The following is a 19,451-nucleotide window of genomic DNA, read 5'->3' on the forward strand; positions in this document are numbered from 1 at the left end:
ACAAACATTCATCCCAAAATATATATTATTAGCTATTCACAATCACTGTATGGCACTGTAGCCTAAGAGAGCAATGTCCTTATACAGTATTTCATTTTTACATGAACTCATTTTGAAAACGTGAACGTTGATAATTGCAGTCTCCACTTTGATCATTTTTCAGAGGGCACGACTGTTATGCTTAAGGAGGCACTTCCTATGATTCTTGGCCCGCTGCGTATTTTCTGTGTAAATGACATACAAAGAAAACTTAAGAGGTGTTTCTCAAGGGCTCAACATTTTTTATGCTTACACCCCATTGGCAAGTCGGCTATGGAAAACCTGAACTATAAACTTCAAGCACTGTATTCCGTGTGGTTTGAGGCTGAAGGCTGAGGTGGGCTGGGGATCCATTGCTTGGTTTCTACGGTAGCAGCAGCATCCCAGAAAGGCCAGGGTTATGTCCCAAATGGCTCTCTATTCCCGGTATAGTGCGCCACTTTTGACCAGGGCCCAATGAGCTCCAGTGCACTATAGGGAATAAGGTGCCATTTGGGATTCAGCCCAGGTCTAGGGGCAACACTCTGCCACCTCAAACCACTGTCACCATGGCATCATAGGACCTTCACCACCACAGAGTGTAAAGGCTTGGCAACTGGTATGCCCTGAAGACCGGAGCCAGACAGTGGTCAGAAATATTTTTCTATGACTGTGACTTTTCTCTCTCTCTCTCTCTCTCTCTCAGCTGGTCAAATTAGTCATGGACATGTATTTCCTTGTGCGATAAGAAGTGACCACTTATCTTACCTTAATTTATAATTTATACTTCAGAACGATCTGACCAGCGTGTACATTATGTTAAGAATATTCCTATGTACGCCTGTGTCAAACAATGTTTATAACGTTTAATGTAACACTGTTATAACAGCTTTCCTTTGTCACTTAGTCTGTGAATTGTGAAGTGCTTAGGGGGCTGCTCTCACGGACCACTGGTTTTCAGACTCAACCATATAGTGGATGACACTGCCATCTTCAGATGGGGATGCAGAGTTTCATCATCATCATCAGTGTTATAAAATTGGAAATTACCTCTCATGTCATTATAAAGGACTTTTAAACTATACCAAAATCAATCTGGGCATTAATTCAGACGATATACTATTTTGACTGCTGACTAGGCCTACTGATGTTGAAGCTCCTCTTTCTTTGTGGCAGGTGCATCTGTTATTTTCAAGACCGACCAATCACCATCTAGTTTATAGTTCATTGCCGTCTACCGTCCAATAGCTCTTCTCTTTGTTGCCTTGGCTTGGTATTAACTGGTTTACGACTGCGGACAGACAGACGCAAATAGGCCGGGCTTTAACTAATAGGGCCTACAGTTCTTTAAATAGTTTTAAATCCGTATTTACTTGTTCAGTTTAAATATACAATTAAATTGCATCTGTATTTTTGCTAAATAATTGCAGCCTGAGACAAGCGATCGGAGGTGAATATATCTGAAGATTAAAAAAAATAAGTAACTAAACCGGATAGCTAGTTCATGCTAGCTAAGTTAAATCGCTGGGCGCCAGTCTTTTCATTTGCCGACATTGCTAGCTCTGCACGTTTTGTTGTTGTTGTTGTTAGCGACCGAGTTTGCTAACTGCTACATTTCAGCATTACTTGCTAGCTACAGTTTTAAACTATAAGAAAGCAACCAGGCATGGCGGAATTCCTCGAAGATCCGTCTGTTCTCACGAAGGATAAGCTCAAAAGTGAGCTCACGGCCAACAATGTCCCACTTCCCAGCTCCGAACAGAAGAAAGATGTGTACGTTCAGTTGTACCTGAAAAACTTGACCGTTCAGAACAAGAAATGTCCACCATCTGTAGACACGTTTTCCAGTGATGAAGATTTGCCTGCCCCTGTAGTCTCCAACAAGAGCCGATCTGGAAGAGTAAGTCATGAAATGTTTATGTTATAAATGGTTATTACAGTGCTATGAGTGTGAATGGATATTCTAATTTTAGTCATAATGCATTAAATCACTAGATACCTGTGTTGTAAAATCAAGGATGCTGTCCATGTGATGTTATTTCCGTGAAATATACACTAACCATTTTTTCCCTGCTACTCACGCCTTGAATTAGTTCTCTAATGGATGTGTTGAGAACAAATTCTTATTTTCAATGACGGCCTAGGAACTTGTACAGGGGCAGAAATACATATGTTTTACCTTGTCAGCTCGGGGATTCGATCTTGCAACCTTTCGGTTACTAGTCCAACGCTCTAACCACTAGGCTAGATAACGTTAGATAGGCTAATATTTGGTCTCTATTAGATAATCTAATTAACCAATCTATGTATTGACACCCATAATCAATCCATAGAAAGCTACCAGGAAGACAGACAAGCCTCGCTCAGAAGAAGTGGAAGTCACAGACCTCACCGATGCAAGTTTAAAAGATGAGCTGTTGAAACATGGAGTCAACGCTGGGCCCATAGTTGGTGAGTCCTGCATATATCTCTCACTTGTCTAAGGTGTCGTCCTCTCCTTCATCTGCACTGATTGGAGAAGAGAAGTGAAAGTGAAATGGCAGAAGCCTACTGAGGAATCTGCTTTCACCTCATCAGTTCTTTCAAACCTGTGCAGATGAAGGAAAGGAGACGAGGAGAGGAAGCCACTTGAGACTATGGATGTGTGTGCACCAACAGACTCAGACAAACGGAGATATATATGTTTAACCACAGTTCACTTCATCCCTAACTGGTTTCCTTTGCCTTTCCCTCAGGCTCCACCAGGAAGCTTTATGAGAAAAAGCTTCAGAAGCTACTGGATACACCTGCAGCTGAGACTACGCCCAGCCCACCTGAAACTGCCACAGTTAACGCTGCAGCCAAGGCAGATGGCAACCAGAACGGCAACACATACTCTGGCCAGTACAGTGACAAGGAGGAAGGTGAGAGCAATCATCTTACCACTGCACAAGAACATGCACCATTAATTAGGCAGCTCACCTATACAAATAAAAGTTAATTCAGGGTTGGGATCAATTCCATTTCAATTCAGGAAGTAGGACTAAATTGAAAAGCAATGAGGAAAATGTTAATTTCAGTCTACTTCCTGAATTGGAATGGATCTTTTTTTACTTTATGATGTTTGACTGTCAGTTTAGATGCCTTGATTCTCACTGACTCTTGTTGGCTTTGCCTGTGCCAGATGAGATAGGTACTGCTACGGAACCAGAGCCTGTTCCCGTTGTGGAGAAGCCTGTGAGGAGCAGAGGGAAGACTCCTGTCACTGTTAGGAACAGCAGCAGACGGAGCAGCAAGGTAAGCCTTCAAGTTCAACTTTATTTTCAATATAGAATAAATAATAATTAAAACATACAATGGAAATCAGAGATCTCACATTAAAACCGCTTTCGTCTTCAACAGCAAGAAAGTTCAGCACAAATATGTACAAATAACATTATCTTGCACCCATAAACTCCAGCCTCTCAATCATCTGTTGCTATTGTCAATGTTCACAGCTACAGGTGATGGAGGTGAGCCTAGCAACTGGCGACCAGACCCCTAAGAAGACGAGGGAGAATGTTGAAGAGATTCTCGCTAATGAGATCCTTTCACCCACAGGCATCAGGTAAGTCTGTTGACATTTCACTTCATCAGCGAAGTAGCCTTGAAGTGTCACGGCTGTCGTAATAATTGGACCAAGGCGCAGCGGGTTGAGTGCTCATCTTGACTTTTATTGTGAACACTTAAATAAACAAAACAATAAACGAATGAACAGTCTTGCAGGCTAAACACAGCAGTGCAAAAAACAACCTCCCACAATTCCCATAACAAACACACTCCTAATTATAGGACCTTCAATCAGAGGCAACGAAAAACAGCTGCCTCCAATTGAAGGCCCCAATCCCAATACCTAAACATAGAAATAGAATGACTAGACGGAACATAGAAATACACTAACATAGACCAAAACCCCGGAATACATAAATCAAACACCCCTCTACATAAACACACACCACGAACCACATAAAACAAATACCCCCTGCCACGTCCTGACCAAACTACAATAACCAATAACCCCTATACTGGTCAGGACGTGACAGTACCCCCCCCCCCCCCCCCAAAAGGTGCAGACCCCGGATGCACCTCATACAAAAATAAACACAAAATAAACGCCCCCCCCCCCCAAAAAAAAAAGGGAGGGAAGGGAGGGTGGCTGCCGTCACCGACGGTTCCCGTGCTACACCCCCCTCTCCCCAATCCTCCTACTGTGGAGGTGGCTCAGGTTCTGGCCTTAGTCCACCACCTAACCTGTCCACCCCCGCAGAATACCTTTGGTTGAAGCGCCTCGCTGTAGACCTCGGGCTGAAGCGCTTCACTGTAGACCTCGGGCAGAAGTGCGACTCTGGGAGCTCCGGACTGTAGTGCGACTCTGGGAGCTCCGGACTGTAGTGCGACTCTGGGAGCTCCGGACTGTAGTGCGACTCTGGGAGCTCCGGACTGTAGGTCGACTCTGGGAGCTCCGGACTGTAGGTCGACTCTGGGAGCTCCGGACTGTAGGTCGACTCTGGGAGCTCCGGACTGTAGGTCGACTCTGGGAGCTCCGGACTGTAGGTCGACTCTGGGAGCTCTGGACTGTAAGTCGACTCTGGGAGCTCCGGTTCCAGACTGTAGGCCGTCTCACTCGGTTCCGGACTGTGGGCCGTCTCACTCGGTTCCGGACTGTGGGCCGTCTCACTCGGTTCCGGACTGTGGGCCGTCTCACTCGGTTCCGGACTGTGGGCCGTCTCACTCGGTTCCGGACTGTGGGCCGTCTCTCTTGGTTCCGGACTGTGGGCCGTCTCTCTTGGTTCCGGACTGTGGGCCATCTCTAGACGGGGTACTGTCGCTGGACACTCTGGACAGGGCACTGTCGTCTGACACTCTGGACGGGGCACTGTCGCCGGAAGCTCTGGACGGGGCACTGTCGCCGGAAGCTCTGGACGGGGCACTGTCGCCGGAAGCTCTGGACGGGGCACTGTCGCCGGAAGCTCTGGACGGGGTACTGTCGCCGGAAGCTCTGGACGGGGTACTGTCGTCGGAAGCTCTGGACGGGGTACTGTCGTCGGAAGCTCTGGACGGGGTACTGTCGTCGGAAGCTCTGGACGGGGACTGCGCACTGAAAGCCTGATGCGTGGGGCTGGTACTGGAGGTACCAGACTGGAGACACGCACCCCAAGGCTAGTGCGAGGAGCAGGAACAGGACGAGTTGGACTGGGCTGACGCACTGGAAGCCTGGTGCGTGGGGCTGGTACTGGAGGTATCAGACTGGAGACACGCACCCCAAGGCTAGTGCGAGGAGCAGGAACAGGACGTACTGGACTGGGCTGACGCACTGGAAGCCTGGTGCTGGTACTGGAGGTATCAGACTGGAGACACGCACCTCAAGGCTAGTGCGAGGAGCAGGAACAGGACGTACTGGACTGGGCTGACCCACTGGAAGCCTGGTGCGTGGTGCTGGCTTTGGAGACGCCATACTGGATACACGCACCTCAGGGCTAGTGCGAGGAGCGGGAACAGGATACACTGGGCCGTGAAGCATTACTGGAGGTCTGGAGCACACAACCCCTACGGGCTGAGTGCTCACTCGAGCATGGCACTTGCGAGGGGCTGGAATCATTCTCACCGGACTCTTCGTGCGCATAGGCGAGATCGTGCGCACTTCCGCATAGTACGGTGCTCTTCTGATCCTCTGTTCCCCATAATAAGCACGGATAGTTGGCTCAGGTCTACTGCCTGCCCTAGCCAAACTACCCGTGTGCCCCCCCCAAAAAAATTATTGGGGCTGCCTATCCGGCTTCCTTGCCAGCCGTGTTCCCATATAATAGTCCCGGTCTTCACTCCACATTCGCCGTTCCTCCCTCGCTATTTCCACCTGTCTCCATGGGAGGCGATCCCTTCCAGCCTGGATCTCCTCCCATGTGTAGGATCCTTTACCCTCCAAGATGTCTTCCCAAGTCCAGTACTCCTTATAGTCCACAAAAGTCATTTTTTGCTCCTTACCCCGCTGCTTGGTCCGTTGGTGGTGGGAGGTTCTGTCACGGCCGTCGTAGTAATTGGACCAAGGCACAGCGGGTTGAGTGCTCATCTTGACTTTTATTGTGAACACTTAAATAAACAAAACAATAAACGAACGAACAGTCTTGCAGGCTAAACACAGCAGTGCAAAAAAAATAAAAAAAACACAATTCCCATAACAAACACACTCCTAATTATAGGACCTTCAATCAGAGGCAACGAAAAACAGCTGCCTCCAATTGAAGGCCCCAATCCCAATACCTAAACATAGAAATAGAATGACTAGACGGAACATAGAAATACACTAACATAGACCAAAACCCCGGAATACATAAATCAAACACCCCTCTACATAAACACACACCACGAACCACATAAAACAAATACCCCCTGCCACGTCCTGACTAAACTACAATAACCATTAACCCCTATACTGGTCAGGACGTGACAGTACCCCCCCCCCCCCCCCCCAAAGGTGCAGACCCCGGATGCACCTCATACAAAAATAAACACAAAATAAACGCCCCCCCCCCCCCCCCCCCAAAAAAAGGGAGGGAAGGGAGGGTGGCTGCCATCACCGACGGTTCCCGTGCTACACCCCCCTCTCCCCAATCCTCCTACTGTGGAGGTGGCTCAGGTTCTGGCCTTAGTCCACCACCTAACCTGTCCACCCCTGCAGAATACCTTTGGTTGAAGCGGGGAAACACCCCTCTACATAAACACACACCCCGAACCACATAAAACAAATACCCCCTGCCACGTCCTGACCAAACTACAATAACCAATAACCCCTATTCTGGTCAGGACGTGACATGAAGAATGGTTGTTTTGTCCAGAAAGATTAAATATCATTTTGGAAAAGTACTTATCTTTCCAGTAGGCCTGGCACAATTACTGTATAACCATGTAATCGATAGTTATGAATGAAGACTGCCATGAACATAAAATAACTGTCATAACAACAAAAATGAACTAAAACAGCTGACTGAAGACGGGATGGCTAGGTATTCGTGTGGTTGAGTCCGTTTATACGGTAACATGTACTCTTAACAACGTGATGAAACTTTGTTTCTCCTTTCTGAAACAAACAAGGTGTTGTAGCAAACAAGCACACATAGAAATCTGCAAGCAAATTGCAGCTGCACACACAGAAATATAATCTATGGCAGCTCATGCAGTCAGGAGTGGAGGAGAGAAGAAAATGTGTGTAATAATAATATTTAACATTTCTTGCTATTTGAATGGTTAATGCGGAGACTTACGGTCATTTGGCTGGCCAATTACCGTCATCCAAAATTCCATGACCTTCACAGCCCTACTTTTCAGTGATATTTAAAGCAGTATATTTAAATTACTGTAGTCACTCACCTCATCCTCTAATCCCTCTCTCCCCAGCGCCAGCTGCAGGCGACCTATTCGCGGCGCGGCGGGCCGACCGGTAAAACCCAGCAACTACTGGCTGAACGAGTCTCTCCTGGAGCGCTCCATCTATACAGAGTCTTATTCTGAATGCAGCTCCTTGGGCTCCAACGTGCCGGCCAGGCCCGGCTTCCTCTCTGTCCTACTAAAGCTCATGGTACTCGTCACTGTAGCTGGGTCCATCTACTTCGCCATTCAGCACCTCGATGCAGATCAGGTTCAGTCCTTCAAGGGAATGCTAACCGACGCCAAGGGTCTCCTAAACAGCGCTAAGGGTCACCTGTGTAGCATGGTTGATAAGGTGGTGGATGCTGTGTTCGATAATGTGATTGTGCCGCTGGGTATCGGGGGAGGCAGCAGCCAAGGTGCAGAAGCAGAAAGTGGCGGCAGGTAAGCAGTGCACCCTCTCCACCCTGCTCTCTTTTTTTGTTGTATTTTTTTACCGTTATTTTACCAGGTTGTCCAATTGAGGTCAGAACCCCAGTTATTCAACAGACCACCTGGCCACTGCTCTCACCACACCCCCCTCCATCGTCATCCTCTGATCACCACCTTGGAGGACTGACTGACTTTTAATCTGGGCTGGTAGACTATCACCCTGTCCCCTCCTTGTTCACTTTTCCTCACCCCACGTGAGGAGAGCAGGATGGGTATTCAACCCAACCAGGAGAGCAGGAGGGGTATTCAACCCAACCAGGAGAGCAGGAGGGGTATTCAACCCAACCAGGAGAGCAGGAGGGGTATTCAACCCAACCAGGAGAGCAGGAGGGGTATTCAACCCAACCAGGAGAGCAGGAGGGGTATTCAACCCAACCAACACCAGCTTCCTGGAAAACCAACACTGTCTTGCCAAGACAGTCTGAAGAGACTTGTTTTTATTATTAAGCTGTTTTTAATCGTAGTGTGAAGTCTATGTTGTGTATTCTTTGTGTGTGTATTTTTAGAAAGGACAGACAAGTCGTATGCATGGTTGTAGTTTTTGAAGGACATGTTTGTAGTTTTTGGAGTGTCTGTGGTGCCAGGTGTTTTTCTGATGGTGAAGTGCATGCACAGTGATAGCACTTAGTGCCAGTGTAAGTGTCAATTCCATTTCAATTCCAGTCAATTCAGAAAGTAAACAATTCCAAGTGTTCCTCATTAAAAAGCATGGAAGAGAATTGGAATTCCAGTGTACTTCCTGAATCGACTGGAATTTTACATGGAATTTACCTCAACCCTGCTTAGTGCCCTCCCACTAATTCAAGCACAAAGAAATGCGACTAATTACGGGAACATTTCCAAGTTTTTCTGTATGGATTATTGAATATACACTAGTAGTAATAATAAAGCTAGGTAGAATAATGGTGCTCAGGTCTATTCTAATCTGCTCTAAATTAATCTGATCAGTGCTGGGAGGAGTGACAGTGTCCAATAGTGTAAGTTCAGGTCTCGTCACTGTATGAGGAAAAACCCTTATTTTCAAGATATAAAGGTTATAAAACTGATTTTCTTTGGTTAAATTGCTTGTTTTTGGTATATGCTGCAGTAACTAAGTAAGTGGTCTGACCTTTGAATGGCTCATGATGGCACCTGACCTGAGGGGCAGTGACCCAAATCCCAGTATAGCTTTGTGAGTTTGTGTGAGTTTACATACATGTTTCATTCAGTAGTGATTTGTTGTGCTAAAGATTCCAGATCTTCCAGTCCCATCTACCGGGTCATGTTCAGTAGGGCACTGTAGCAAAATGGCTATAATCCTCTCTGTTTTAATGTGTGTTTTCCCTGTTTGTTGCCTAAGGAACATGGCCCAAGACTGGCTGTCTTTTTTTTTAGTGCACCCACACTGCCCTTCTAAGCGGTTCTGCACTCTACTGATCTGGGAAGAATAACATTTTTGCAATAGGTAGTTGAGCAAATATACGAGTTAACAATGTATTCCATTTTGTTACTTGGACTATAAATTGAAATTTACTCTGCCTCATGTACACTTCATTGTCATAGAAGAGGTAACACTAAAGGGGACAGTAAAACAATTGACTGAGGAGAGACTAATGGTAATATTGATAGCAACTTAACTTATGTTGACCATTCATAGAATTTTGATGTCAAGATGTTGAAATGTTTGTCCAGTGTTGAAAATAAGTATTTTTTGTTTCTGTATTTTTCTAATGTGAATTGTTAAACGTCTTTTGTCTAGGTGAAAGTGAAACTTTAAAAAAAAAATGCTATCTTAAAACTTTACCTCTTTGTTGACTTGTGGTTACACAGTGAATATATTAAAGATTCAATGTTTTTGACTTTGATCAGGCAGCTAGCTTCCCATGGATGGACAGATATGATAGGGATTGTGGGGGTAAGGATTTTGAATCTGTTTTTATTTAAAATACTATCATGAAATAAATGTGGTAATTCAGTTGTCTCCCCGTGGTTTTCTTTATTGAGATGGAGTGTGTACACTGTTCGATGGACAGCTACTGTATTGACATCTGTTAGTGACGATTATGAGAACCCTTGTCTTGCCTGAGACTTGAAGACTTGTGTTGGCTCACTGAGGTAATGCCTAGGACTTAGTTCAGTGGGTTAACAGTCTTGTGGTGCACACTGTGCAGACGCCCACAGTCGAACGCAGTTGGTCACATGCATAAAACACCTCAGAAGGATGCTCTTGTTTGAGAATATTTCAACAAAAACTGAAAACATTCATGCATAGTAAGATAAGCGTCCAACTCAAAGGTGAAAGAAGAGTGTTGAGTGGCATCCTTCAACTTGAATCAAATCAAATTTTATTGGTCACATACACATGGTTAGTAGATGTTATTGCGAGTGTAGCGAAATGCTTGTGCTTCTAGTTCTGACAGTGCAGCAATATCTAACAAGTAATATCTAATAATTCCACAACAACTACCTAATTTACACAAATCTAAGGAATGGAATAAGAATATATAAATATATGGATGAGCAATGTCAGAGCGGCAGCATAAGCTAAGGTGCAATAGATAGTATTGAATACAGTATACATTATACATATGAGATGAGTAATGATGAATAATGCAAGATATGTAAACATTATTAAAAGTGGCCGATGATTCAAGTCTGTAGGCAGCAACCTTTCTGTGCTAGTGATGTTTGTTTTTAACAGTGATGGCCTTAAATAGAAGCTGTTTTTCAGTCTCTCGGTCCCAGCTTTGATGCACCTGTACTGACCTCACCTTCTGGATGACAGCAGGGTGAACAGGCAGTGGCTCGGCTGGTTGTTGTCCTTGATTATCTTTTTGGCCTTCCTGTGACATTGGGTGCTGTAGGTGTCCTGGAGGGTAGATAGTTTGCTCCCAGTGATGCGTTGTGCAGTGCAGTTGCCATACCAGGCGGTGATACAGCCCGACAGGATGCTCTCAATTGTGCATCTGTAAAAGTTTGTGAGGGTTTTAGGTGACAAGCCAAATTTCTTCAGCCTCCTTAGGTTGAAGAGGCACTGTTGCGCCTCCTTCTCTACACTGTCTGAATGTGTGCCTGTCACAAAGGAAAAGTACAAATCAATGAATGAACAACACAAAAAATGACACAAATTGCCACCTGGGGCAGTCAGGGACCTTCATACTGTATGCAGAAAAACCTGGTATAGGTAGGACGCCACAGAGCATCCCAAAGACACCAAAAGTGCACTTTGTGCGGAACTGACGTATCCTCTAACCTCAGGTGACGTAGTCTCTTGCACAGTTAGGACGGACACTTGTCAGACACCACGGTCTCTACGATTCGCCGGTGGTGAAGGACGGCGGCGCCATTTTGCGACTGAACGCGTGGAAGTAAAGAACATACAAAGATAACTTTTTGTGAATTTATACTTTACGTAGTAACACATTTGTTGATGTGGGATACATTTTTCAAGACAAGAATAGTGGTTGCTCCAGCAAGGATAATCTAAAAAAAATGTTGGCCGGCTAGCTAACGTTAGCTAGCCTAGCAACTAGCTAACACTCAGGCTAGCCAGCAGGCGTTTGTGTACTAACGATGTTAGCTAGATAGCTCTCTTGCTTTTAAGTAACAAGTACATGTACTTTTAAAGGGTATAGGGACCTACATGACATGTAATTTCAGGCCAAGTTGACCAACTAACTAAATACATTTTGATTTGTTTCATCCATTGTTTTTTTTGGTAAAGCTAGCTAACCACGTTGTCTTTATCTGTTCCCCACAGCCACCCTTTAATTAAGGAACAATGTACCCCAACGCGTTAACACATTTGGCGCGATCAAACCCGTTCAGTGCGCCGCTTTTCACTCTACAGAAGGTCGAGGAGCCACCACAAAGCCTTGCTGCCGAACATGGACCAAGAAAACGCACATTGGCTGCCGCTGCAGTTGCCGGTAAGAAGAGTGGTGTATGTTACTTATTAATATTAGCCAACTAACGGTAGCTAGCAAAGTCCGCAACGATTTAGCTCGATAAAATAGGTTTGATAGCTAATATTACCACTGTGTTTTTACTAGTCCATAGCGTTATGGGTTTATGAACGAAAGCCAATTGAACCGTCTATCACTTTTTACTTATCAGTGATTACATCAATGACTATTTTTTTTAAATTACACCTATGAATGGTAAATCGTCTGGGCCCAGTTTTTCTAAAATTATCTATCCGGATTTCGGCTATAGGATTAAATGCACATACGTAGAATGAATACAACAGACTAATCATTGACAGGAATATGAACTAACGTTTTATTTCTATTCGTGTAATACTATCCAATAGCCGAAGTCCAGATAACCTTGGAAAAACTGATCGCTGAATATCAGGCATCAGACATTTTTTTTAGTTCGCCTTTGGCTTCTGTACAGTCCTTTTGCACTTCCTTTTAGGCAAGGCCTTTGCAGTCGTGCATGGAGGACACTGTGAAGGGCAAAGTTTTGTAATAAGTAGGCCAGAAGTTATGACAACTTAATAGTAGAAGTCTGCAGAAAAATCGAGCTAGCTTGAGATTTTTAAAATAGGAATGCAGCTAATACTATTTCCAAGACCCAATCCTCTTTTTATGAGGACTAAAGCTACAAGGCAAATCATATTGATAGACCTAAATGGTCCCATGTTGTCTATAGCCCTGGCATAGGTAGCTAGCTAATTACAAAGTAAACACTGACTTATTTTGTTGCAAATAAGTGGAATAACACATGGGGGGCCTAATGTCATGGTTGAGTTGAAAGAATAGTGTCATGAAGACTTGTTTGTTATTTGTGTGTGTATAGGGGCTTGCACATGATGTTACCTGATCTCCTTGCCATGTGAGTTTGGAAGTCTACCAATTTACTAAAGGTCTCATTATGGCCTTGTCCTAGGCTGTGCTACTTGCTTTGACAGTTTCTTCCATTGAGTCTTATCAGTTAGTGATTTTAATGGGAACCGTTTGGCTTCGTTATACTTGAGCCCCTATCAAATAGATTAGACGGATAGGCTACCGTTTTACAACCCTCCGTTTACGTACTATGTAAGATACGGTGCCCTTTAACTACATGTACCCATATATATATAAATGGAATAATCAGTCGTAACGCCGCCATGCTAGACTGTCGCGCTGAGCTATCGGCTTGAATAGAATGTGAGGCACCAGTTAAAGACTCAGTACTAGAAAAAAGATATGGTCTTCACTCTCGGGAGTTGAACTGAACATTTGTATTCAGGTCTCTGCACCAACTACCCAACTAAAGCGTAGGCCTAATACAGCAGTGTACATAAAAAAAAAAATGTTTTCCTCCTCTTTACACCCTGTGAAAGAACCCCCAATTCACTGTCTTTTCCTCAGAGGGAGACAGTTGTGAGTTTGGCTCATCGCATTATTTCATCATGTGTGGCATCGGTGGAATCCTGAGCTGTGGTACCACACACACAGCAGTGGTGCCCCTTGACCTGGTCAAGTGCAGGTTGCAGGTCTGTGACCCCCGACCGCGGGTTGCATGGCATGTATATTGTGTTGTGGATTCCACTAAGACATTGACATCCCAGATAACAGTATTGTTCTGAAACAAGACTACGTCCCCAAATAGCTTTTATTTTCAGGAACGGTGTGTTTCCACTAATATGCAGTGGGGGGGAAGCAGCCAGTTATTTTATTTGCATGCTTGAACTAGAGATGTATTGTTGAGGCCCTAGGAGCTAAAATGAGAGTAAAGTAAGTCACGTGAACTGTGAAGCTTTAACAGAATGCGAAGCTGGCATTCTTTAACTTTATGGTATGACCCCTAAATGGTACTGGCAGGCGCTTGCCCTTTCTCTGTGCCGCTAACAGCAATTTGATACTGTACCCACATTCATTCAACATCAGTGACCTTTAGCCTAGCAACAACTGCAGTCAAATTCCTAGCCAGGACAGGACATCCTCCTTGTTAAAAACTGGACTGCCCTGGAGTTGGGCCTACAATACTTGCAGAACAAGTTTTCTAAATGACAACTGGTGTCCTTGGCCAGTATTCACAAAGCGTAGGAGTGCTGATCTGGGATACGTTTTGACCTTTCAATCATAATGAATAACATTACATTGATAAGAGGGGACCTGATCCTAGATCAGCACTCCATCTCTTGACACTCAATGAATAACGACCCTGGTATGGGAATAGAGGAATCACCCAAACATACCTTGCTTTTATTATTGAAGATTTGTTTTACATTTACATTTAAGTCATTTAGCAGACGCTCTCATCCAGAGCAACTTACAAATTGGTGCATTCACCTTATGATATCCAGTGGAACAACCACTTTACAATAGCGCATCTAATCTTTTGGGGGGGGGGGGGGGTTAGAAGGATTACTTAATCCTATCCCAGGTATTCCTTAAAGAGGTGGGGTTTCGGGTGTCTCCGGAAGGTGGTGATTGACTCCGCTGTCCTGGCGTCGTGAGGGAGCTTGTTCCACCATAGTGGTGTTACTTGCTTAACAATAAAAACATGAATGACTATGTCAGTGTCGGGGAGAGCATATTCTCCACTGTGCTAGAGGGCATAATCAAGAGAAAAGCCTAGAGAGCGTATTATGACAATCCATTGCTAACGTTGTGGTGTGAGACACTCGGCATGGCTTCGAAGTGACGTTGACTAACAGCATGGTGTGTGTTGTCTGTCTCTATTCTGTATTGTGTTTGGTCTGCTCTAGATTCTGACGTTAGCTGTGAGTTTGGCTCTAAGAAATACTATGCCTTGTGCGGCTTCGGCGGCATCCTCAGCTGCGGGATCACACACACGGCGGTCGTTCCCCTTGACCTGGTCAAGTGCCGTCTGCAGGTCTGTATATCCGCTAGTCATGTGGGGTTGCGTCCCAAATGACGCCCTATTCCCTATATAGTGCACTACTTTTGACCAGGGGCCCTTAGGGTTTGTGTCAAAGTAGTGCACAATGTAGATAATAGGTTACCATTTGGAACGCAATTCTAGTCTCTGTGATCAATGTGCTCTGCTGCGCTGGAAGAATGGATACATTGCAGCGTTGAAGGTCAATTCCATTTCAATCCAGTGAGTAAATTGAAATTCAATTTTTTCCCCCCTTCCTGATTTGAAATGGCATTGACACCAACTCTAATAAATGTATAATACATTGAGTGTGTTATGGCCCTGTAGTATTGAGTGCATTTCTGTAGTATTGAGTGCATTTCTGTAGTATTGAGTGCATTGCCCCACTTAAAAAAACAAAATCATTCAGTTCAGTTTGTAATGTAGGTTCTGTCTCCAGGTGGACCCAGACAAGTACAAGAGCATCTTCAAGGGTTTCTCCATCACCATTAAAGAGGATGGCATGAGAGGGCTGGCTAAGGGCTGGGCTCCCACTTTCATCGGTTACTCCATGCAGGGTCTCTGCAAGTTTGGCTTCTATGAGGTGTTCAAGATCACCTACAGCGACATGATCGGAGAGGTCAGTACTGTAGTAGTGCTCATCAGTGAGACTAAGTTCGCGTCCCAAATGGCACTCTTTGAACAAAAGTAGTGCCCTATAAAGGGAGTAAGGGGACTTAGCCAATATGTTGATTCTTGTCTCCTTGACTCCTCAACTGTATTGAACCTTCTTCGCAAGGAGAGTGAATGCAAGGAATCAAGTAAAGATGAATTGCGAAAGACCCAAAGAATAAGGTCGTCCTCTTCCCATTTTTATAATAATCCATCAGTTCTTTCTCAATGAATCTTTCCTTGATTTTTTTTGCATCCTCTCGCCTGCTTCTCAAAATGCATTGAATACGGTCTTGAAGTAAGAAATCTTGGCGCTTCTGTTCCAATACAGTTGAGGCAAGCAGGTGAGATGTGAGGAGTCGTGGAAAGACTTAATTGAGATTGTGATTTTGCTCTTCACCTTCTACCCTGCCTGTCTGGTAAATGCAGGAAAACACCTACCTGTGGAGGACCTCTCTCTACCTGGCTGCGTCTGCCAGTGCAGAGTTCTTCGCTGACATCGCCCTGGCCCCAATGGAGGCGTGTAAAGTGCGTATTCAGACCCAGCCCGGCTACGCTAACAACCTCAGACAGTGTGCCCCTAAGATGTTCGCCGAGGAGGGACTCTGGGCGTGAGTATCCCTACTGGATCAGCCGGTCACATTTTGCTACCTCCGTCTTAGCCCTAACCCTTTTGATGTTTTGTTATTCTGAAGGGTCTGGGTTGGTAAGTGCTGGTGCTCTCAGATCCGCAACCATCGAAGGGCTAGGGCCGAGGGTCAGGGAACACATTGGGACCAGCTGAATTAATATGGCCTTGTTTTGTAATGACTAGAATAAACTTGGCCCAGAATAAACTCCTCATTGACGAGGATGTTTCAAAGTCCAACACGCTCCTTAGATCCACCTCTGGGGGGCGCTCCTGGTCTGAGTCTGCTATCTCTCTCTCTGAGTGTTGACTGCAGCTCCAGCCCAGACGCTCCCAGCAGCTTTCTGGCTGTACAGTTGGAGGTGCTTGAGTCATTGGCGTGTGAGAACAGTCTACCTGCTCCTCAGCCCACTCCCTGCACTGGCACCCTCGCTGGAAAATGACCAGTGCAGACAGGCTGGGGAGCGGACAACTTTTCTATGTCCCTACATAACTTTTTCTTTACACAGGTCATAGACTATTTGGTTCCTGTTTCCTATACCCAGTTTAAGTCTACTCCTGGTCTTAAATACATGCTCAAGGAATAATCTATTAAAACAGTTGTTTAGTCCAGAATTAGATTAAAGGTCCAACGTAGCCGTTTTTATCTCAATATCAAAAAACCTTAAGTGGGATTGCTTTCATTTAAAATGGCCAAAAATAAAATGGCTTTTTAGCAAAGAGCAATTTCTCAAGCAAGAATGTAGCTCGGACTATCTGGGAGTGGTCTGAGATGGGAGGAGCAAACTGAAAACTAGCTGTTATTGGCAGAGTTTGGAACTTTCTTAATGGTTTATTAACTAATTTACCGACTGGTTATGTCACCAGGTAGGTCAAAACCCCATCCCACCAAAACAGGCTGAATTTCAGGTGGTCTTTTCAAACAGCTCTTACACTAAAAAGTCATTATTTTCACACTATTATTCCAACCTCAGTGTGGAAATGTTTATAAAACAGAGGACAGTCAAGTTTGACTGCACTGGGCCTTTTAATCCTGGTGAGGTAAAGGTCAATAACATGGAACAAGTCACTCACGCTCTGCCCCTTTGCTGCTTCTCTATAGTTTCTACAAGGGTGTAGTCCCTCTGTGGATGAGGCAGATCCCCTACACCATGATGAAGTTTGCCTGCTTTGAGAGGACCGTGGAGCTGCTGTACAAACATGTGGTGCCCAAACCCCGTGCTGATTGCTCCAAGGGTGAACAGCTGGTCGTCACCTTCGTGGCCGGATACATTGGTGAGTCCACAGTTCTAAAGAGAAGCGTATTTAAGTTGGTAGATGTTTGTTTTGGTTAGACTTCCAACCACAAGTGGTTATACTGGGTATTAAATCATTTAAAGACGAGTTTTACAACTGATTTCCGTTGGTATGAGATGTAGCCTATAACTTTACTCCTAAGCCATAACTCATCCAAAATGTTTTTTTGTTTTGTTTTGTTTTTTTATTCAAGAATTTCGACTTATCTGATATTTTCTATGTTGTCCTGATCACCTCTCTGATGGTTGTTCTATCCCCTGCAGCTGGTGTGTTCTGTGCCATCGTCTCCCACCCTGCTGACTCCGTGGTGTCTGTGCTGAACAAGGAGAGTGGCAGCACTGCCATCGGAGTGCTCAAGAAGCTCGGACCCAAGGGTGAGGAGTAGCGCTGCATTCCTCTGTCAGAACCCTCCCTACCCCATTATCCTTTTCACTCTACTGAGAGATACCGAATTGTACTGTGTTGATGCTGATATTTCCCTTTCACAATGTTCTGTCCAGCAACTTCTATTAACTGTGGCAGATGTGTAACCAGGCCAGCTCAGTACAGCTTGGTTTGGCTCGGTAGTGTGACTCAGCCAGTAGGATCTTTCAGATGGAAATGTATTGTGTAGTAAAGAGGTTTCCAACACGCTCCTTAGATCCACCTCTGGGGGGCGCTCCTGGTCTGTGTCTGCTATCTCTCTCTCTCTGAGTGTTGACTGCAGCTCCAGCCCAGACGCTCCCAGCAGCTTTCTGGCTGTACAGTTGGAGGTGCTTGAGTCATTGGCGTGTGAGAACAGTCTACCTGCTCCTCAGCCCACTCCCTGCACTGGCACCCTCGCTGGAAAATGACCAGTGCAGACAGGCTGGGGAGCGGACATGATTCAATATCTCCTACATCATCTGAGTACCACCATCAGACATTTTGATTGGTTGATATTTTTTATGTTTATGCTGTAACATAAAGTATTACATTTTGACTTGAGTGTAAACTGTTGTGTTCTGTTGCTTTCTTTCTATCCCCTCAGGTGTGTGGAAGGGTCTGGTGGCCCGTATCATCATGATCGGTACCCTGACCGCCCTGCAGTGGTTCATCTACGACTCTGTCAAGGTCTACTTCCGCCTGCCCCGTCCCCCTCCCCCAGAGATGCCCGAGTCCCTCAAGAAGAAGCTGGGGATCACAGAGTAAAGAAACAAAATGGCGGCCTTATCAACAAATATCTATAAAAAATGGCGGCCTTATCAACAGCAATATAAGATGGCGGCCTTCAAACAACACATCCTTAAGTTAACATCCACACTGCACACCGCTATCTGCCTGGTATAGTCATAGCTGTTCTGTTCTGCCTGTAGACCACCTACTCTGGTCTGAGCTACTTCAGCATATTACATTCAGAGCGAAATATGCTATGTAGAACAGACATGGCGCTACGACGTGTAGAATAAAGAATCATGTTGACTCTATTAGTAGCGTTTCTATCTGCGACGTTCTAAAACGTTTTCGTACTGAACATGGCCCTGGTCAGCATGATTTGGGGTCCATTTCAATTAGATTCCAGAAGTAAACTGAAATTCCACTTCTAAATTATAATTTCATAATTGGAATTTTAGTTTTTAGATTTGTTTTAATTGAAATGAAACTGAACCCAACCCTACTGGTCAAGAGGGAGGAGGGGGAATAGAGAGAAGACAATAACACATCAGGTTAACACCCGACCGCAGTTGGTTAATGTTCTAATAAAATGTTTCCACATTTTTATTTATTTATGTCCTTGTTTTTGAAAGGTGTGTGTGTGTGTGTGACTGATGTTGGATTGTAGTTCAGGGGATTTTTTATGCCCCTTTAAACAGATCATTGCTTGTTCTGTTATTGGTTGTAGTTTAGTTATGAAGATTTTTGCACTGAAGTTATGGAACATTCTTATGATTTGTCTGATTCTTGCATTATTACCTAGAATACACATACATCCTGTAGATGAAGAAGCCGGATGTGGAGGTCCTGGGCTGGTGGGGTTACAAGTGGACTGCGGTTGTGAGGCCGCTTGGATGTACTGCCAAATTCTCTAAAATGACATTGGAGGCGGCTTATGGTAGAGAAACCAAAGCGACTAATACGCCTCGCTCACACTGATTAGTGTCATAGCACAAAACAGTATGCAGCATCTGGATGTGTGCAAGAAATGTTCAAAATT

The 19,451-nt window shown here is 44.9% G+C and overlaps 2 protein-coding genes and 2 non-coding genes across 10 annotated transcripts; all 4 read left to right on the plus strand.

Annotated features, from left to right (window-relative positions):
- Positions 1-1,281: 1,281 nt before the first annotated feature.
- Positions 1,282-9,850, plus strand: LOC115197633 (lamina-associated polypeptide 2). The gene is made up of 6 exons (XM_029759345.1): positions 1,282-1,918; positions 2,352-2,469; positions 2,754-2,921; positions 3,182-3,294; positions 3,495-3,604; positions 7,429-9,850. Exons 1-6 carry the CDS (start codon positions 1,685-1,687, stop codon positions 7,844-7,846), a joined length of 1,161 nt encoding a protein of 386 aa, XP_029615205.1. The 5' UTR covers positions 1,282-1,684; the 3' UTR covers positions 7,847-9,850.
- Positions 9,851-11,120: 1,270 nt separating this feature from the next.
- On the plus strand, positions 11,121-19,022 carry LOC115197635 (phosphate carrier protein, mitochondrial). 7 transcript variants are annotated; one of them, XM_029759353.1, is made up of 8 exons: positions 11,121-11,237; positions 11,630-11,798; positions 13,227-13,351; positions 15,143-15,322; positions 15,784-15,965; positions 17,085-17,257; positions 17,542-17,652; positions 18,288-18,513. In XM_029759353.1, exons 2-8 carry the CDS (start codon positions 11,651-11,653, stop codon positions 18,446-18,448), a joined length of 1,080 nt encoding a protein of 359 aa, XP_029615213.1. In that variant the 5' UTR covers positions 11,121-11,237; positions 11,630-11,650; the 3' UTR covers positions 18,449-18,513. The 7 variants fall into 7 exon arrangements, with proteins under 7 accessions (XP_029615213.1, XP_029615208.1, XP_029615212.1 ...); XM_029759348.1 differs by lacking the exon at positions 13,227-13,351 and adding an exon at positions 14,570-14,697; XM_029759352.1 differs by lacking the exon at positions 13,227-13,351 and adding an exon at positions 14,570-14,697 and having other exon boundaries at positions 11,149-11,231.
- LOC115197799 (small nucleolar RNA SNORA53) lies at positions 16,221-16,455 on the plus strand. The gene has a single exon (XR_003879057.1). It is a non-coding gene; the product is annotated as a small nucleolar RNA SNORA53 (small nucleolar RNA).
- Positions 17,905-18,141, plus strand: LOC115197800 (small nucleolar RNA SNORA53). Its single transcript, XR_003879058.1, has one exon. It is a non-coding gene; the product is annotated as a small nucleolar RNA SNORA53 (small nucleolar RNA).
- Positions 19,023-19,451: the final 429 nt, after the last annotated feature.

This window comes from Salmo trutta, chromosome 7 (assembly GCF_901001165.1).
Source record: "Salmo trutta chromosome 7, fSalTru1.1, whole genome shotgun sequence".
NCBI classification, from domain to species: Eukaryota; Metazoa; Chordata; class Actinopteri; order Salmoniformes; family Salmonidae; genus Salmo; species Salmo trutta.

Bases quoted from the DNA above. Each gene is read 5' to 3' on its own strand.
- LOC115197633 (XM_029759345.1), top strand. From the start codon at position 1,685: ATGGCGGAATTCCTCGAAGATCCGTCTGTTCTCACGAAGGATAAGCTC. The intron at 2,470-2,753 runs GTGAGTCCTGCA...CCTTTCCCTCAG, and splicing joins CAACGCTGGGCCCATAGTTG to GCTCCACCAGGAAGCTTTAT. The intron at 3,295-3,494 runs GTAAGCCTTCAA...CAATGTTCACAG, and splicing joins GCAGCAGACGGAGCAGCAAG to CTACAGGTGATGGAGGTGAG.
- LOC115197635 (XM_029759348.1), top strand. From the start codon at position 11,651: ATGTACCCCAACGCGTTAACACATTTGGCGCGATCAAACCCGTTCAGT. The intron at 15,966-17,084 runs GTGAGTATCCCT...GCTTCTCTATAG, and splicing joins GCCGAGGAGGGACTCTGGGC to TTTCTACAAGGGTGTAGTCC. The intron at 17,653-18,287 runs GTGAGGAGTAGC...CTATCCCCTCAG, and splicing joins CAAGAAGCTCGGACCCAAGG to GTGTGTGGAAGGGTCTGGTG.